The following is a 19,856-nucleotide window of genomic DNA, read 5'->3' on the forward strand; positions in this document are numbered from 1 at the left end:
TCAGATTATGTAACAGATAATGCTATTAAATGATTTTTCCAAAAGCTTCTGACTGCGTTACTGTGTAGGTTTTTTAATTCAGGTATTGAAAAGTAGGTGTGTATGTGTATTCAATTCTAAAAAATTTAAACGAAACAGATGTTTACTCATTATCTAAATACGCAAATAAAAATTTTAAATCTCTAAGGTACCATCCACTGTTGGACACTCTGTATGTTATGACTATACAAGAGTCTCTTCCAAAACTTTTCTAATCAGCAATTGAAACAAGTGTAGAAAATAGTTTGTGATCACTTGTTTCATACTGAACTAACTTTAAGGAAACCTAATCTGATTCACAAACAAATTACTTTCAAAAGAAGATAGTTCACTCATCTGCAGAATAATTAGTAATATCTTTAAGATTTTGTTAATGTTTACGATATTTTAGTTTTAGAGTGTCTGCAAAATCTCTGTTCAATATCCTACCACAAATTACCTACCACTTCAAGAAATCAATTTTGGATTTGGAGAATGAGTCAAATCGATGGTGCCAAAATGATTATTTCAGGTTAAAATCTCAAGGAAAAGTGACACACAATTGAATTTTTCTTAAATTGAATATTGTCAAAATTTACAATTTTAGCAAATCATAGTTTGACCTCTAAATTTGGGTTTTTGAAAATGCCTCTTGTGTTAATTTTGTCAGTTATCATTTATTCTGACAATTTTTAGTAACTTTGTCAAAACTTAAAATATGATCATATTAAATTTTAAATAATTAAATTGATATTAATTACATACAAGTGTGATTGAAGAAGTTGCATTTTAGAAGCAATAACGTTATTTTGAAAAATAAATAAAGATCAATGGTTTTCAGATTCAAAATAGAAAAAAATTTAAATAGTATTATAAAAAATTCTTAAAATAACTTCAAACAAAGTTTTTAGAAAAGTATGATTGTTTTGCCGAAACGAAAGCACTTTTCCCCATAGCACGCAGTAAAGTTACTTTCCGCACTCATTTTGTTTTTCAAAAATACATATATATTTAAATTAAAAAACAATGACTGTATATTTGATTTCTCAATTAAGAATACACTTTTAATCATCATTGCCAACAGAGACATTCATTTTGTAATTGTTTTAAATTAGCCTAGAAATCTACAAATTTTTCTAAAGTACTGTAAAAACCAAAAGCTTTTAAAACTTTCTACGACTTTCCGAATGCTCTGAAATATCGTAGAAGCGTCCAAAATTTTTTGGAACAGGCTAAAAGCTTAGGATCTTCCGAAAGCCTTTACAACACTTTAACAGCTTCTGAATACCAACTTTTTGAACATTTTGAAACATTAGTAAAGTACGAAGGCCTAGAAGGGCCACAGACGTTATTTTTCTTAAAATTACAATTTTTCACTCAGAAATTAACTAAATTTCGACTTCAAACTCGGAATTTAGTTGCTGTGAAAGAGTGTTTGCAATGTTGCCAAACTGACCAATTTTACTAATTTGGTTTGAAGAGTATATGCAATGTTATCAAACTAACAAATTCTACAATTTTGGTTCGAAGAGTGTTTGTAATGTAGCCAAACTGACAAGTCCGACTAATTTCTTTGAAGTGTGTTTGCAATGTTGCCAAAGTTAATAAATTTTACTAATTTGCTTCGAAGAATGTTTGCAATGTTGCCAAACTGAAAAATGTTGTCTAATTTGGTTTGAAGAGCTTTTGCAATGTGACAATGTAAATTCCGAGTTCAAAGTCAGAATTTAACTAAATTCCGAGGAATTTAATTTTCCATAGAAACTGCTACATTTTCATTTTGTTCTAAGATCTCATAGGAGCAACTCTCATAAAAACGTTATAATTCCTAAATTTGTAAATAAGTGTATTTTACTAGTTTAAGTCAGTTCTTCATCTTCTTCACAAAAGCGTTATTTCATTTCAGGATGATAGAATGTTCGCTCCTGCTCCGGACGTAACTAGAGGAATGGGCTCTACGATGAACTTATCAAAGCCAGAGCCTCAAGGTTCTCCTCCTTACTACAGATCAACATCTGTATCTAGCTCAAATTCTGTATCATCAAGGGGTAAGTAAACATTCATCTTTTTTAAGCAAGGATTACCTCAAGAATAATACAATTTGGTGCATCTCAACTCGAATACTTGGATACGAAATTTTTTAAACTAAAATTAGAGCCACTATACCAATTATTGACCATCTAATCAAAATTCTCACTTTACCAAAGTGTCTTAGTATTATAATCTGTAAATTTACATGAAAAACATTAACTACTGGATAAAGTATGTTAGTAAAGTGATTAGCTATTTCAAACATTGTACAAACGTTGTTCAAAACATTATATTCATGCAAAATGGTAGTTTTTTCCAATAATTGATCATGAAGTGTCGATCTTTGATTTACTAGTAAATGATCATTTAAGAAGTGAAGAATAACACAGTTATTGGATTATTTACATGGATATCGACTACTTTAATTTCTGGTCATTCATCAATATTTTTAAACAAAATATGCGTAAACTATCATGAATAAACAAATCTAGAGGAAAAAGTAGTGGCACTGTTATCAATACACCCTGTAGAACTGAAGAATTAATAAATAATCTTGTTTTTTGGAACTTTACTTTTAAAAAACTAGTTGCTGGTCAATTACTGGTACTCTTATAATAAAAGTGAACCATTTATTTAAAGCAAAGGTTAAGCTTCAGTTTATTGAAAAGGTTACGAGTTTCGTATGTTAAGACATATTCAGACAAACTATTCAAAAATTGTAGAGGCTCATAGTAGTTGATTGTTACTCTCTTACCATATACTGCTGTTAAGTTATCTTACAATCAAACAATTAACTTTCCAAGTTTAGGAAAATACAAAAGAATGTAAACCATTTTGTGTTTGTGACTGATATAACCAAAAAAAAAAAGCAAAGGGCATAAATACATTCAAACCATTTGAAATGACTCGCAACTAAAAGGGTCCATTCTCGATTTAATATAAAGATATGCGCCAACTGGAAACACAATAAAACGACGTTGGGGATCCGGTCAAGATAATTCCGGGCAATTTAAGCGCGTTGAAAACGAGAGAGGCGCTGAACAAGTATCTAATTGTTCAAATAGACCCGCCAGCAATTCCGCAACCCTTCACGCTCTGTGTGTGTGCGCCCTGGAAATTGCTTTAATTATAAGTAGGAGCTCTGCCAAGTGACAAAGTACTTGCAATTTGTCAGTTTTTTACTACCTGCAATGAGAGAGACACCGCTTACGCAACATGCTTTAATTGTATCATTACTTACTGCATTAAAAGCTCCGCCACATCTGTGCTAACTGAATATGGTCTAACAATGTTTAGGGACTTTGCTTTTAGGATGCAACATTGTTAAAATATTAAATACCTAATTATCTAATATAAAATTTATTTTGTTTTAGTTTAGACAATTGAGTTGAATTTCCAAATGAACCATTAAAAATGCTTTAATTCCTCTGGTTTAAAAACAAAGTATACATTAAGTAAACACTAATGGCCTTTTCCTGTACTTTAAGAACATTGTTGTTACAATTACCCTGAGGGCGTTGTGCCCATATTCTGGCGTCAAACACCGCTAAATGGGTCAATATCGAAACTGGACCATTTAAACATTGCACTCTTTTTTCAAATAACATCTTTTACTACTTTTTACTCATACTCTGGTGCAAAGAAGAAGACGTCCCGGTCATTTATTTATTAAGAACCGAGTAATGGCTTACCGCTTCTAAATCTATGCGGCTTCAGCCACTAAGCTTAGAGTAACAAGAATTTATTACGATGAAAAGTCTGTTTATACATGGAAAAAGGAAAATAAAAAGTGCCATAAAGTAGGAGGTAAAACTGTGTAATATTTATTATTTAAAAAAGTAATGTAAAAGCTATACCCTTACCAAATGCAAGGAAAATAAGCAACATTTTGCTACCCGTTAAGAAAAATAACTTTTACAGCCCGAGAAAAGAGGAACTAGAATCCATACCTGAACATAAAATTTGACAAAATTGTTTTTGTAAGTGAAATGCACTTTGTAAAAAGCACTTTATTAGAGTATGTTAAATGTTAGACATATTTCACATTATTTTTCTCTTGAGTATGTAGAAATATTGAAATAGTACAGAAGACACTCAACTGCGCGTCAGAAAGAATGGGACAGCAAAATTTTTGATCTTTTTTGAGCGGCTCTAACTTCAAATTGAGTCACTCGATTTTAATAATTTTTTTGATGATTAAAAGATATATTAATTCTCTTTCTGATGACCTATATGATCTTTATGAAAGTTCAGATCAGATCAGAGTATACAGGGTGTGACTGAGGTGTAGTCAAAAAATGAAAAATTCAGTTTAACGCCATTTCTCGCAAAAATATTTTTTGGATTTCACAATAACCTTAACCGAGTCTTGTGGTCAGTTTGTCGATTAAGGACCGTTTACAAAATTTTTAAATTTAAGTAAAAAACTTTAAAAATAAATGAATTTTTATGTTTTATCATAAAAAGTTAGAATTTTCAATAATTTTAATGGAAATTAATGATATTGGATCATACTATTTTTTTTTGACGTTTTTGCCAGTTTGGCAATTAAAGGCCGTCTACAAAATTTTTAAAATGTGGTTACTTTTAGTTCTCTTGTTTCAGTTTAGAACAGTTTTCTCGCAAGGTTGGTTTTTCAGCTCTTTCACAATTGTTTTCGTCACAAGTGTCACGTGACAACTGTCATTATTGTCAAAGTTTACCCAGAAAAGATCAAACTTGCAGTTTAGAACAGTTTTCTTGCAATATTCTAAACAATGCTAATTTTTCAGCTCTTTCACGATTGTTTTGACTGCTTTCATATTACTTTATAAGTAAGTGCTGATCAAGTGTCACGTGACAACTGTCATTATTGTCAAAGTTAACCCAGAAAAGATCAAACTTACAGTTTAGAACAGTTTTCTTGCAATATTCTAAACAAGGCTGATTTTTCAGCTCATTCACAATTATTTGGCTGTTGTCATAACTTTATAAGTAAGTGCTGGCCGAGTGCCACGTAATAACTGCCATTAACGTCAAAATTGTCCATCTTTATCCAGCAAAGGTCAAAATTACACTTACTTTTCACAAAACTGGTTTTCAGTTCTTTTACAATTGTTCTTTTGTTGTCACGTGATAACTGTCAAAACTGTCAATTTTCATTCAGAATTGGTCAAAATTGCAGTTCAGTACAGTATACTTCTAATATTCTAAACTAGACTGGTTCTTCAGCTCTTTCACACTTATTTCGACTGTAGTAACATGACCTTATAGGTAACTGCAGATCGTGTGTCACGTGAGAACTGTCATTAACGTCAAAATTGTCAATCATTACTCAGAATTGGTCAAAATTTCAGCTTAGAACAGTTTTTTTGCAATATTCTAGACTAGATTTTCAGCTCTTCTACAATTATTTTGACAGTTACATTGTTAAGTAACAACTGTCAATAACGTCAAAACTGTCGAAACCGGTTTTTTATACAGAGTGTTTCTACTGATGAGAACGATTTTTCCCTTTCTAAGAAAACAATTTCATAAAAAATATGTGCTAACAAGCTTAACAACATTAATAAACTTTATTTACTGACTTAATACAGCTTTTATCAGCAACAATGATTCAACATTAAAAACATTCTTCTCGGGTACTATAATTGGACACGTAATTTTTAGCTTACAGAATGTAAATCTGTCCGCCTTGAGATCCATTAAACTATGTAGACTCAGCAATTGGGAAAATCAAATTTGTTTTATAAAGTGCTCCATCTTTCGTCCTTTTCCTTCAGCTTTCATAACGCAGCCTGGATTGGAATAAATCAATCATTCCTCTCTGGAATCCTGGCTCTTTGACATACCGTCAGTCTCTGACCTTTTAAGGTAATGTGATATTTGTCTACGTGGAATACTTTACACTGACAACGAATTACTAAAACATGCCGTTTAAGAAAAGCGATTCTCAAACTGTCTTTCAATTTCAATCTTCATGAAAGTGTCTGAAAACATTTCTGTTGTGCCCAGACAATCAGGGAATCAATTTTCAAAAGCACTGATTCTAGACTCTAGCAATAACAGTTCAAAAACTGTGTTACTAGTTATTTACATATAGAGGAACATATTTTGGGCCTTTATGGTTATTTAACCCCTTGAGATCCGTTTCTTTGGTTTCACATAATAATTTTTAACACAATTTTGTTTTCTTAATCCTGTTTGCTTTTAAAACTTTTACGATAGAAGATTACTTGTATACTAATTTAATACAGTAGACTGCAAATTGTTCGCATTGAAATGCGGAAAACTACGCCAATATCCAAAAAGTAAAGTTTGCAAAGTTCCAAAACCCCAAAGGTCATTTTATTGTACAGTAGTTGAAAACTGGCAAATTCGCTTTGCAAATTTAAACGAAAATAATATTCTTTGCTTCCGCAAATATCATTTCTCATGTCTAATTTAAATTCATAAGCAGTCTTTCCGTTTCGTGTTTTGTTAAGCTCTTCTACAATAAAGCTTTTGTCTTAGAGCGACTTCGTGTATGCTCTTATGGCGTAATTAATGATTTACATGCATTTGCTTTTGCAACGATCGTCACGTAGGTGTATGGCACCATGTTAGGCAAAAGTATTCCCCATTCAATATACAAACAGTCCGTTGGATTTTTGTTTGTCTTTCCTTTTTCACCGATCGACAGTGTCATCAATCCTTGTATTACATTTACCAAATGCAATGTGGCGAAAGTTTCCGTCCATTTCAAGATTTATACAACTCCGACTACTAAAAATTCCGAATTCCGATGAAACAACCTGAAAAATCCAGGCCAGGAGGTGATTGATTTATTTCGGTTTACATTGTTTTCTTGATTTAATCCCAGCTGCGAGTAATGAAAGTTGGTGCAAAAGTCAATGTGGTGTTATTTGATTTACCGGAAGGAATTTGCTTTGTATGTTTGGGAATTTGTGATTTTCCAAATGAGTGCACTGGAAACGATTTTATTAGCAAATAAAATACTTAAAACCCCACTTGATCTGTAAGTTTGTTTACATATTATATTATTCGAGTATGTTTTTCAATTGTACTTTACTAAAAACATTTCATATTTTCTGGAATATTGAACAATTGTTGCGAAAAGCAAATATAATTGCAAATTCCGCTAACGTTTCAAAAAGAAGCCTGGATTCAATAATGCCCTGTTGAATGGTATGAATCCAATTCGATTCGAGTAAGAGTTTTCGACTGCTCAGTGATTGATTTATTCGAGTGGAAAATGAAAAAGAAAAACATACAGACAGATCAAGTTTTATTGAACTTTTTGTTGCATTGTTAATTGTCAAGTATTCGCATTGTGATAACACCAACTTTGTATTTATTAAACCGCATTTGATTCAGCTGATTCGTTCTAAAACCATGAAACCACAAGGCAGCCCTGACCGTTAAATGCCGCATTTAAATTGTGGAATTGTGGTTCTGTGTTAGCTGACCAACGTTGCTCAAATTGGTTTAGAGCCAGGTTTACATATTTTTTTTTTTAATTTCTATAGGCGAAGTGGATTACTTTTGATTTTTAGCAATGGGCCTGTCCCACAATTTTTTTTTATTTCATAACTACAAAGACGGATTGAAAATATTATACCCGTATTTTTTTGTTTTCAAAAATATTAAGTCTAAATAGAAAAATAAAAACTACATTAATCTCATGTTTAAAACGCCCGCCGCCGGTGACGTACTACACTATCAACCAATCAGCGACAAGAAGTGAAACAGATGGCGTGCAACAGCCAATAAAATCGCCCAGAATTACGTACGTCACATGCGCGCCAAAACAGATATTTTAAATTTAATGGACAAATTCAAACTAATGTAGGAACATTTACGACCATAATTTTTTCTTCAAGAATATGAAAAATTAGTTTTTTGATCCTATTCTTTCGATTCCAGTCATTAAAACAAAAAATTATGATATATGGGATAGGCCCATTGCCCAGCAGTTTAGGTTTGTTAAAATCAAATAAGATTTAGTCTGTTTGGTGATTTCTGACTGTTGCGTTAATGAAATTTGATATGAATTGATTGTCAAAATGTTAGTAGCTGTATAGTTTTAGGATATAAATTATAGCAGGGGCTAGAATAAATTATATAATATATGATCAAATAATCAAAGTTTATATACCAATATTTGGACAATTCTTAGAAGGTTTACTACTTGTATAAGCCTCTAGCAATTTTAGAAAGTTGTTACTGATATTTAGAGGTCTCTGGAATTTGCAAAATAGTCTTAAAGGCCTATGACATTTTAAAATCATTCTTGGAAAGTTTAAGGCACTTGTAGAACCTCTGTCATTTTTAAGAAGGTTCTCAATAGCATTTAAAGGTCTGTGGAAGTTTCAAAATGGTTCTAGAAGCCTCTGACAATCCAAAATCATTCTTGGAAGGTTTAAGACACTTGTAGAGGTTCCTGGCAATTTATAACAGTTATGGAATGGTTTAAGGTACCTGTAGAGGCCTCTGTCACTTTTAAGAAGGTTCTCAATAGCATTTAGAGGTCTGTGGAAGTTTTTAAAATGGTCCTAGATGCCTCTGACAATTTAAAATTAGTGTTGGAAGGTTTAAGACACTTGTAGAGCTCTCTGGCATTTTAAAACAGTTATGGGAAGGTTTAAGACACTTGTAGAGGCCTCTGTCACTTTTAAGAACGTTCCCAATAGCTTTTACAGGTCTACGAAACTTTCAAAATGGTCCTAGAGGTTTCTGACAATTTAAAATCATTCTTGGAAGACTACTAAGAGACTTGTAGCTGTTATGGGAAGGTTTAAGGCACTGGTAGAGGCCTCTGGCACTTTTAAGAAGGTTTTCAATAGCATTTAGAGATCTACGAAACTTTCAAAATGGTCCTAGAAGCCTCACACACTTAAAGAGGTTCCTGGCAATTTATAACAGTTATGGAAAGGTTTAAGGCACCAATAGAGGCCTCTGGCACTTCTAAGAAGGTTCTCAATAGCATTTAGAGGTCTGTGGAAGTTTTTAAAATGGTCCTAGATGCCTCTGACAATTTAAAATTAGTCTTGGAAGGTTTAAGACACTTGTAGAGCTCTCTGGCATTTTAAAACAGTTATGAGAAGGTTTAAAACACTTGTAGAGGCCTCTGTCATTTTTAAGAACGTTCTCAATAGCCTTTACAGGTCTACGAAACTTTCAAAATGGTCCTAGAGGTTTCTGACAATTCAAAATCATTCTTGGAAGGTTTAAGAGACTTGTAATTGTTATGGGAAGGTTTAAGGCACTGGTAGAGGCCTCTGGCACTTTTAAGAAGGTTCTCAGTAACATTTAGAAGTCTATGGAACTTTGAAAATAGTTCTAGAGGTTTATGGTACTTTTAAGAACTTTCTCAGTAGCATTTGGAGGGTTATGAAACTTTCACAATGGTCCTAGATGCTTCTGACAATTTAAAACAATTCTTGGAAGGTTTAAATTACTTGTAGAGGCCTCTAGCACTTTTAAGAAGGTCCTTAGTATCATTTAGAAGTCTATAGAACTTTTAAAATGGTCCTACAGAGGCATCTGGCAAGTTAAACAATTTTAGAAAGGTTTAAAACACTTGTAGAGGGCTCTGGCATTTTTTAGAAGGTAGTCTGGGAAACTTTCAAAATGGTCCTAGAGGCCTCTGACAATTAATAACAATTTTTGGAGGTTTGAGATATTTAGTAGAGGCCTTTAAAACTGAAAGGTTTTTAATAACATTTAGAGGTCTATGGTACTTTCAAAATGGTCTTAGAGACCTTCAGCAATTTAAAACACTTATGGGAAGGTTTAAAGCCTGACATTTACTATAAACCATCAAACTGATGACAACAACTGATACTATCATGTTATAAAAGACATTCTCCTATTGGATCTTTGTCTAATAAAAGGAGATAAGGGATGTGACGCAACAGTCACAAGTCACTGAATAGAGTATAGGCACTGTATATCCAACTAGCAATCACTAGCTCCAAAACAGATCTAACTTTCTCTATATCTCTAATGCAAAATCTAATTGCCAAAGTGTAGAAAAAAGTTTAAATCTCTTACATTGAATAATTTAGTGTCCTAAAAAATGTGATAAACATTCAAGCTACTTGTATCAGTCACTGACATTTTCAACTGGCGTTTAATGAGTCTAGTTAAAACAAACTCGAGATTTAACAATAATAACTCCCTTGATTAATAATGAAAATGTAAATCACGTTAAATAAGCTTTTAAAACTACTAATTGACTGGAAACATACACTAAGAGTTTCTTTAAAAACTCTAATTGATGTAATTTGTAGTCCAAACGAAAAGGCTAATTGCAATCCTGGTCTAACTGGAGCAACAATTATTCGATGTCGTCTCTTGCTGGCAAAATAAAATCAGCTTTGCGCTTATTACCTTTCCAGTTAAATCTTCCGAGGCAAACCATTTCACACACCAGCAGCTGCATTAAATTTTCAGCAAACTCGCCTTCTAATAAGCAACCGCTTACATGCTTTCTTATCTCCAACTATTAGCAGTCTAGGCGAGAAGCTCGCCTTCATATTATTAAAACAGTCTTCATGGCAAGAACGGGTGATTTATATTTATGCTCCTATTTTGCTTTCATAATTTAACGGCTTAAAACGACGCTGTTTGAAATAATATAACCTGTCAGTAGAGCAAAGTCAGTTTTAATTACACAGTCCATAACTTATTCAATGTGAGTTCCCACTCCCCAGATAGGGTCTTTCGAAAACTTGATAGTGTCGGGAGCCGAAAAGTGCTCGAAAATTATTATTTCGTTCTCTCCTTCTTGCATTAGTGGAGCTGGCAGGTACAAAGCCTGTTGAGGTCCAACTGCAAATACCCGTCCTAACACAAATCCGTTGATAATCACTATTCCTTTTCTCCATTCCTGGACATTAACGTAAGTATCTCTTAATGGAGCTTCAGCAGTAAACGTACCCTGTAAATTTTATTACTGAATTAACTAAATGCTTTTGAGGTATTTAAGTTGCACTTACGCGATACAGTGCAGGAGTGGCTTCTTTTTGTCTAATTTCATGCCAACCGCTTAACTGCTTGTTCCATGACCTTTTAAACTCTAGTGGCACAATTTGCCAGTTGTATATTACTTCACCATCGATTAGCACATCGTCAATTAAACCTACAATTACGCTTGTCTTGTACTATTGTAATGCTAACTAATCTAACCTTTATGAAACCTTTAAATTGTTGAAACTGATCCAACCCTCCATAATTATTCCTTGAATTGTTTTCCACTATTAAATCTAGAGTAGCATTCCTTAGCTCCTCTTCAGTTAAAGTTATTGATGAATTTTGGACTCTCCAGTACCTGTAACATTACTCAGTCAGGTTGTTGTTAGGAAAAGACTGTTAGGAATATTTACCCAAAGTGGTTTAAATCGTCTTTACTAGACAGAACTGGAGTCAACAATTTTCCATTGACCAGTACTAAAACAGTGTCTCGAACGTAACCAGTAATGGTTAAAAGGGCATTTCTGTTCAAGTCCAAGTTGGTTTTCCTGTATACGATATAGCCATAGTTTTGTCCTACAAAAGAAAACATTTTATTTAACAATTTAGATATTTACGTAATCAGTTATGAAATGTTGGTCCAAAGGGATTTTTTACTTGAATGCAAACATTTTCTGGATAAGAAAAAGCATAAAAAATAGAAAGAAAATAACCATTTAAACAATTAAACCAGCATTACCCATTACTGTGGTAGCATTAAGCGTTATTGCCAGATTGATGTTACTGAAAACTTTTCTGTGCCATCAGAAGAAATTTGTTGTTCTTGTGTGTACGTGAGGATGGTTTAAACTAAATTCCATTTTTGTATCCAAATAAACGTTCCCATAATTGAGAGAAATAATAGAAAGTGCTTTAAATCAAAAAGTAATAAAAAAACAACAGTATTTATGAAGACTCAGTAATTGATGTTTGTCTAATATCCTAATATTTTAAACGGCACCCAAAAACGTTTTTCAAATTTAAGTCTTAAGGATGACCAAAAATAGTAATCGAAAAGTCCTCGTGGTAAATAGGGTAGACAAAGAAAAACTGGGTATTATTTTTTTTCTAAATTCACTCAGAATACTATCTTCTGCAATTTTAGAAGTAGCTTAACTTGCAAGAAGTTGCTTATTGGTAACGTCACGTGATCAAGATCGAAGAAATAGTTCCTGCACTCAAAAATCGTTTAGTTTTTAAATCCTCTTAGGAAATGTACGATTTTTTAAAGCGTCTAGCAACAATGCATCACTTTTAACTATAATATTATCCTAATTTAGTTTAGTTTTTCCTGAAGAGCTATTTTTTATGTAGAATACACTCTTAAAATCACGCAGCTGCAGTTTAAAACCCACAAATTGTTTCTCAGAGATCTGGTTATTAGAAAAAAAAAATCTTACCTGAATTATCATTAATAGGCAACTGCTCCATCGAAACCACATTTTCACTGTCTATCTTGTCAGAAAAAGCATCAATTATCTCCTCAAGCAGAATTTGCTCTTTAATCTGACAAAGAACACTGTATGGTTTTGCAAGAAATGAATGAACAAGCTTACCTCAATATCATCAAACGTCACTCTTTCTGGAGTTTCAGGAGCTTCTGGAGTTTTCGTTTTGACTGGATTGTAATTATTTATAATATCCAAAGTAGCTTGGAATTTATCTGTCAGATCGCCACCTTCCGAAATGGGTGAATCATAGTCATAACTATAATCAAATTTGATTAGTAAATACTATTTTATATTTAATTGTATGAACTTGCCTGGTAATATCAGGTTGTAGGCCAGAGTTATCAAGTCCAGAATACAAACTGCTCGCTCCATTCGTGAAACCAAAGTTGGTGCTACCCACAAACATGTAAATGTTTACAGAAGCTGGATAACTAACAATAGCTTCGTACACTTGACTGTATGTTTCTATCGAAACTGTATGGTGATTTTCAGTGACGTGGTCAAACCATCCTAAAATTGAATTCTGCGTATTTTACTTAAATTATACTAAGACCATCAGCACTTACCTGACCAGAACTCCATAACCATAGTAGGTTTATTGGTTTGTAAGGAATCCAATTGCTGGAGATTTCCAGTGGGATTATTATTAAAATTACCAGTCATTAACAATTCATCTGGTAAAGCACCTCTGGTACCTACACTAGGAGGGTCTGACGTGTAAAGCAGTTCTTTAATTCCATTATCCCTGTAGATCTGTAAATAACTGAAAATGTAGAATTTTTAAAACAAAGTTCTTGCAAAAAACGTACATTTACAAGGGCGTGCAAATAATCAGGATCACTATTTCCAGTGTTGCCGTATTCATTTTCAACTTGGAAAGCTATGATTGGTCCACCGTTTGTAAATTGCAACGGTTCCAAAATGGTTAGTAGTTGTTTCCAGAATCTGCTTACGTAATTTACGAACACTTCATGATTGGTGCGAACCTTTATTCCTTCGACTCGCAATAACCAAGCAGGTAACCCTAAAGCGAAAATCAAAGTAAAAAAATATTTAGATAGTTAGTGTTGGCAGATATACAAAAAACTGTTAATACAAAAGTTGATAAATTTTTAATGAAACACCCTGTATATTTTTTGATGTGGTTTTTTCCTTCTGATTCTAAAAATATATAATAAGTTGACAATTGGTTTAGACGTTTTCGTATTATTGGCATTTAAAAATTGTGATTTTATTATTTTTTTAAATCATGAAAAACTGTCAAATTACGTCATAGTGACGTTCTGTCCTTAATCTTCCAAAATCTGCAAATTACATTTAAACAGTTGGAAAAGCTGTAAAAACACTTTGTGACGATTCAAATTCGCAGTTCGCAAGTTAAGCTAATGCTGGTAGAAACAGTCACGTGACCAGGAAAATATCATCTTTAACATTGAACAGTCTGCAAATTACATTAAAACAGTTTAAAGCTGATATTATAAAAGCACGTCACGTGATTGTGACAATTTAAATTTGCAGCTGGCAACACATTAAGGTTAAATTGACAACTGTCAACAACAGTCATGTGATCTGAAAAATGTCGTCTTTAACCTAAAAATCATCCAAATCCATGGCAACTGACTTAAAACAATAAAATCACAATTTTTAAATGCCAATAATTTGAAAACTGCTCAAATCAGACAATTTGAAATCAAAAGTCAACTTATATTTTTGGAATCAGAAGAAAAAGGTCTACAATATACAGGGTGTTCCATTAAACATTTATGAATTTAGAATTTTTCTTCAACTTTGGTCTATTATTTCATTCAAGAAGATTTTTTGGTGATTTACAAAAAGCTCTATAATTTTTGTACAACAGTTTCTTTTTATCTGCAAGAATAAAGTCGCCACAAGCTGTCGGTCACAAATTTACGGACCAACCCTGTATAATACAGAAAATATAACTAATTGGGTATACCTCCAAATTCCCATTCGGAACATATGTAAGGTCCTGCCCTTACCAGGACAAATAAGTCTTCTTCTTGGGCAATTTGAATAAATTTGGCAATATCCAGGAAGTCCTCAAAATCCGAACCGCCACTTCCAAAATCGAAAACACCTGTAAAATACCGTTGTTTCATAAGGAGCTAGAAATGATTTTCTGTTTATAGTGTTTCAAGGATATAGAGAGAGAGAAACTCGGCTCTATGTTGACGATAACAAAAAAATATTGGAAACCCCTGTTTTTGAAATTTTGTTGTAATTTTTTTTTTATTTCAGAAAGGAAGCATTTGTCGATCATAAATCGAGCTGCTATATCAAATATTAGAATCCAGCTGGTATAACCTGACCCACCCTGCATTAACATAATGTTAGAGAAAACAAAATTTGTCAGACCTTGACGGATGTATTACTTACAATTTACCCCTTTTCCTATTTATTACACATCTTCTTTTTTAATAAATAACGAAAAACTACATACCTGAATGGTACTCGTGTAAATTCCAAGGAACATAAGTCTCGACAGTGTTAAGTCCAGCAGCTCGTAGCTTCTGTAAACGATCTCTCCATTGAGAATTGTGAACGCGGAAGTAATGAAAAGCCCCACTGAATATCGTTATATTTTTTTCGTTCAAAAGAAAATACTTTTGGTCTGCATTTAAACCACTGGTAATACCATCACTAGTGTAGTATTCGTAATTGGTCGGTAGGTCTTCAGCTTCGATTAGTTTAAAGGAACCACTAACTAAAACTAATACTACAGTCCCTAAAAAAAGAGTAAAAGTAGACATGTTTGCTAGATGAGTCTATCTAGCTGTCTTTGATCAGTTTTCGAATTATTTTGTTTATAAATACTGGAAAATACATGACGATAAAGTATCTTGACATGATTATAGTTTTGAAGTGCATCAAGTTGTTGATATGCAATTTGAGGGGCTTGAAAATTATGGACATTCCATTCGATTAAGTAAAAAACAAACAAGTCAAAACCTGGAACAATACTGGAATCTAAAATTATGATTGTTTTTTGAATTATTATTGATAAATTAATAAATTTCCCCAACACTTAAACTGATTATACTTGACAATAAGTATTTTGTTTATATTATTCTTTAGGGGTACTAAAAGTACAGGAAATACAAGTTTTGTGCAAACAGTTATTTGCAAGTATTCATGAGTAACAAATCACTCATAAAACGAAAGTTGTCAAGAAAAATGTAAATAGGATGTGACAGAAACCTGCCATTGTTAACTAGTTCTCTCACAAATTCATATAAAATAAAGCTCGCAACATTGAAGAGTTTTTAGGAAATTTGGCTATTTTCTTACTAAAATTATTTTATAAACCATCAAAATTAGCTAACAGGCTGCAACCATAAACTTACACATACACATTCTCTTTACTGTTTTAGATTATGCTGCTCCTGTGGCATTCCCAAACTCCACAAGCCAGATTTTCATCACAGGAAAATCGGCTCTGGCGTTATCTAACCTTCCATGTTGAGTGTGCTAAGTAAAACCACTTTAAAGAGAAACTGCATTAAATTTACAGGAAATTCCTTGTTTAATTAGTAGCAGCCCGGTGTCTCCTTATCTCAAATTATTTTGCAGGCGTCTAGCAACCCCAAATTATTAAAATGATGCACCGCCTAGCGCAAACGATTATTACCGGAATTATGTTTTTCATTTATTCTACTTAAGCTTACCGAATTCAGCTCAGAATTTATGTGGATTTGCAAATAAGAATATTTCAAAATTCGGTAAAACCCAATTAAAATATTCTACCATTTTGTAAGCGTAAAAGTAAATAATGTTTAAAACTGCTCGCAATATTTACAAATATCCGATTCAGTGCGTGTTTGTTAATAAATAGACCATTGTGAACTAAATTGGCAGCAGTAGTTAATTTAGTAGGTTTTTAAAAATATATAGGTGATTTTTTATGCTGCATTAATTATTAACTGGTTTAAAAAATACGCTGATATAGTCAACACAATACAACTTAACAATATCTATAAAATATAGGCTTAATACTGTTTATAGGTTTAAAGTTATTCAAGTCAAATGCAATAAAACACAATTTTACAGCAATGAAATTTGATAAGTAAATTGACCTTAAAATCCAGAGACGTTCAAACAAACCTTACTTTACTGAAACTGTAATCATTATTCCAAAATCCTCAAATCCTCTATCAAATCCTTTTTAAAAATGAAGGAAAGTCAGGAATGCAAGGAAATGCTATTTCAGTCAGTTTTTGGTTTTGGTCATTTTGGTAATCTGAGGTTTACTACCGACATGGCCAGTTTTCAAAATATTTGCTCTACAAAGTCGCAGTTAGTTGTGAGGCTTGCATACATTTAAGAGCGAATATCTCGAAAACTATAAAAGATATCGAAATACTTGATTGAGTAAAGTAGCAAATTTAATCAGCTTTTGTTTTGTATAGAGTCATTATGTCGGTAAAATATACAGTTTCGGAGATATAAACAAAAAACTGGAAAGTAAAACTTTCAAAAACCCCCTCCTCTCTGGCTCAAGGGCTACGGACGGAGAGTCCAAATACAGTTACGAAATCAAAAGTTGTGTTCCAAGCACTTCCCTCTATATGGCTTAAAACACAGATGTAGATATGTATAGAACAACCTACTCTAGTTTGCAGCTACGTCATCATGTGATCTGCCATATTGAAAACCGATCCCTGTACAGGGTGGTCCAGTTTTAAGTGTCAATAATTCACCATTTGACAGCTAATCAAAAAATAAGTTGACTTGCATTATGTAACTTTTCTGAAAAAGGTTTCCTAAGGAAGATACAGTCCTCCAAATTTCAATTTAAAAAATCGTTTTATAGCTTAAAACTCAACATCCAAGACTTGTGAAAGTCCAAATTTGTACTGAATAGTCTAAAAACTTTTTTACTACTAGGAATGGTCTTATGATTCGCTTTCTCAGACTGCCATCCTGGTTGAGTGTTTGAAACTGGCATTCAAGAACTAAAAAAAGTCCGGAAATCAAGACAAAGATTGTATTGTGCATGAAACTCATTTTTTACTACTAAAAATAATATAGAAGTTGACTTTTAATGCTAGAACTGACTTTACTAGGACTAAAGAGAGTCCAAAAGTATATTTTCAAGACTTTAATTGGTGTACAACTCAATTTTCTGGACTGGACAACAAGTCTAGAAGTAAATTAAATTTTCGGACTATTTTATTTCTAAAAATTAGTTCTCAAGACTATTATTGTAGCATTTGGTACCAAATTTTTTTATTTTTATTACTGAAGAAACTTGACTTTTGGAAATAGTCTAAAACTCGATTTTTCAGTCTTAAAAAGCACTAAAAACAGTCTGAATTTCTTAGAGATGCTACAATTTATTGCACCTATGAGTGTAGAAGTCAATTTAATAGTGAAGAAGCTTGAAATAACATTTTCAAGACTATGGTCAGTGGATACACTGGCTTTTAGGCCTGATAAGTCAATAACTTGGTGAAGATAGTCTTGAAACTCGATTTTCCAAGCTGAAAGCAGTTTTGAAGCACTAAAAATAGTCCAGAATTCGAAGAAAATCAAAAGCACAGTAAAAAGCACGAAAAATTAGTTTTCAAGACAGTTTTCATGAATCTAATGTTAATGTCCTGCATCTAAGACTATTTTCAAGACTAAAATATTGAAATTTGTCTTCAAATTATGAAAACTTATTTCAAATGCAAATTTTAAGCTTCTGATGTCACTTTTCATTAGTTCAGTTACATTTTGGGGTTCAAGTCAATTTTTAAGGTTTAAATGTATGAATTTGTAGTAACAAATTCTTGAAAAAGTAGTTTTTATGTCTACAAGTCAATTTTTAGAATTAAAGTCTCTCGATTTGCATGAAAACTGATTACAAACACAATTTTTAAGCTTCTGAAATTTTTATCTTTCCTAAATCAATTTTCAAAACTAAAGTCTTTTAGTTTGTCTGGAAACTATGAAAACTGGCTACAATAATATTTTTTAAACTTCTTAAGTGAATTTTCCGTTTCCAAGACAATTTTTAAGTTGTGTTGGGTTAGTTTTGGGTCTTTGACCATAATAACGTGTAATAAAGTGCTTGTTCCAAATTTGATCAATATTGCTCCAACGGTCTGACAGTTATGACAAAAAGCCGATTTTTTAAACAGAAATTTGAAGAACTGTATTTTCCTTAGGAAGCACTTTTCAGGAAAATGACATAATGAATGTCAACTTATTTTTTAATTGGCTATGGATTGGTGAATTATTGACATTTAAAACTGGACCACCCTGTATATCATGTGTGATCTATCTAATTTTGTAAACTAAAAGTCGATTGATTTCATCATAGTCAGGTAATCATCTATTTTCCAGGGTTACTGTCCTAATAATTTTGAGACTGAGCTGCCTAGACTGCTAATAGCCGAGATAAGAAACACGTAGGCGGTTGCTTATTAGGAAAGGAATTTCCTCTAAAATTAATGCATTTGCTGGTCGATGAAACGAGTTTTGGGCAAACATTTTGCTGAGAACGTTATAAAAGCGAACTAATTTTGTTGGCCGCCTGTTTAGAAATTTTCTAGACGCTGGCACACGGTTGATTTACTGCTAATAAGGAAAGAAAAACCAGCAAAAGTAGACTGAGCTCTAGCTCTAATGGACTCATTACTCATTTAATTGAAGGGTTTTTACAGGGTAATATTAATAGGTAATCATTGAAAGACTAAAGAAATATTGCAATTGTTAGAGAGCCGGCTTATTCCTACCTGAAATATGTCAAGGAAAATTTTACAAAAGGTTTCCAAATCAATCTCTCTTTAAGATAAAGAATATTGGATTTGGGGAAATATAAGTGCCCTTACCGTAAAGAGATCGGAAGATTTGTAGAGCAAACAAAGCAATAAACTTGACAAAGTTGTTGGAATTTTCTATCTCACATAAACTAGTTTATGAGCTAAATTATAATTATTATTGATGTAGTTATTTTGTACTGTTCTTTTATTTATGGTTGATTCTTGATATTACCAATTTTTCTCTATTTTATTTGACTGAATACATATAAACAGTGTACATCACTTGCAAATACGACAGGATTTCCATTTATACAAAAAAATCAAAACAATAAAAAACCTAATGAAAAGAAAAAAAACACGTTTGTAGAATTAAGTTAAATGTACCAAAAAGGTTATTGTCATACTAACGCCGACACGGATTCCAATTTCAACGATTCTAGGGATCAAAAAAAAAAACCTACTAATTTAATTTTTACAAATGGAAAAGAATTAATGGCCCGTATTTGATTAAACTTAAAATACCCGAGAATTGCCTTTTCCTCCTCGATGTTGGCAGCAAACGAAACTTTCCTAGTTTTGAAGAAGGGGAAGTTTT

The 19,856-nt window shown here is 32.5% G+C and overlaps 2 protein-coding genes across 2 annotated transcripts in view; one reads left to right on the forward strand and one right to left on the reverse strand.

Annotated features, from left to right (window-relative positions):
- LOC145734179 (dipeptidase 1-like) overlaps nucleotides 1-19,856 on the forward strand; it is a 129,257-nt gene that overhangs the window by 73,336 nt on the left and 36,065 nt on the right. Inside the window, exon 2 of the mRNA XM_081987370.1 lies at nucleotides 1,925-2,066. Coding sequence (XP_081843496.1) covers nucleotides 1,925-2,066 — 142 coding nt within the window. The remainder of the gene's footprint in view (nucleotides 1-1,924; nucleotides 2,067-19,856) is intronic.
- On the reverse strand, nucleotides 10,682-15,300 carry LOC145733475 (beta-galactosidase-1-like protein 2). The gene is made up of 11 exons (XM_081986320.1): nucleotides 14,956-15,300; nucleotides 14,452-14,592; nucleotides 13,304-13,518; nucleotides 13,061-13,247; nucleotides 12,806-13,004; nucleotides 12,600-12,750; nucleotides 12,444-12,549; nucleotides 11,418-11,580; nucleotides 11,232-11,362; nucleotides 11,031-11,173; nucleotides 10,682-10,972 (listed from the first exon to the last, which is right to left on the reverse strand). The coding sequence occupies exons 1-11, from the start codon at nucleotides 15,263-15,265 to the stop codon at nucleotides 10,718-10,720; spliced, it is 2,001 nt and encodes a 666-aa protein (XP_081842446.1). The 5' UTR covers nucleotides 15,266-15,300; the 3' UTR covers nucleotides 10,682-10,717.

This window comes from Ips typographus, linkage group LG9, assembly GCF_016097725.1.
Source record: "Ips typographus isolate SLU linkage group LG9, UJ_Ityp_2.0, whole genome shotgun sequence".
In the NCBI taxonomy this organism is placed as follows: Eukaryota; Metazoa; Arthropoda; class Insecta; order Coleoptera; family Curculionidae; genus Ips; species Ips typographus.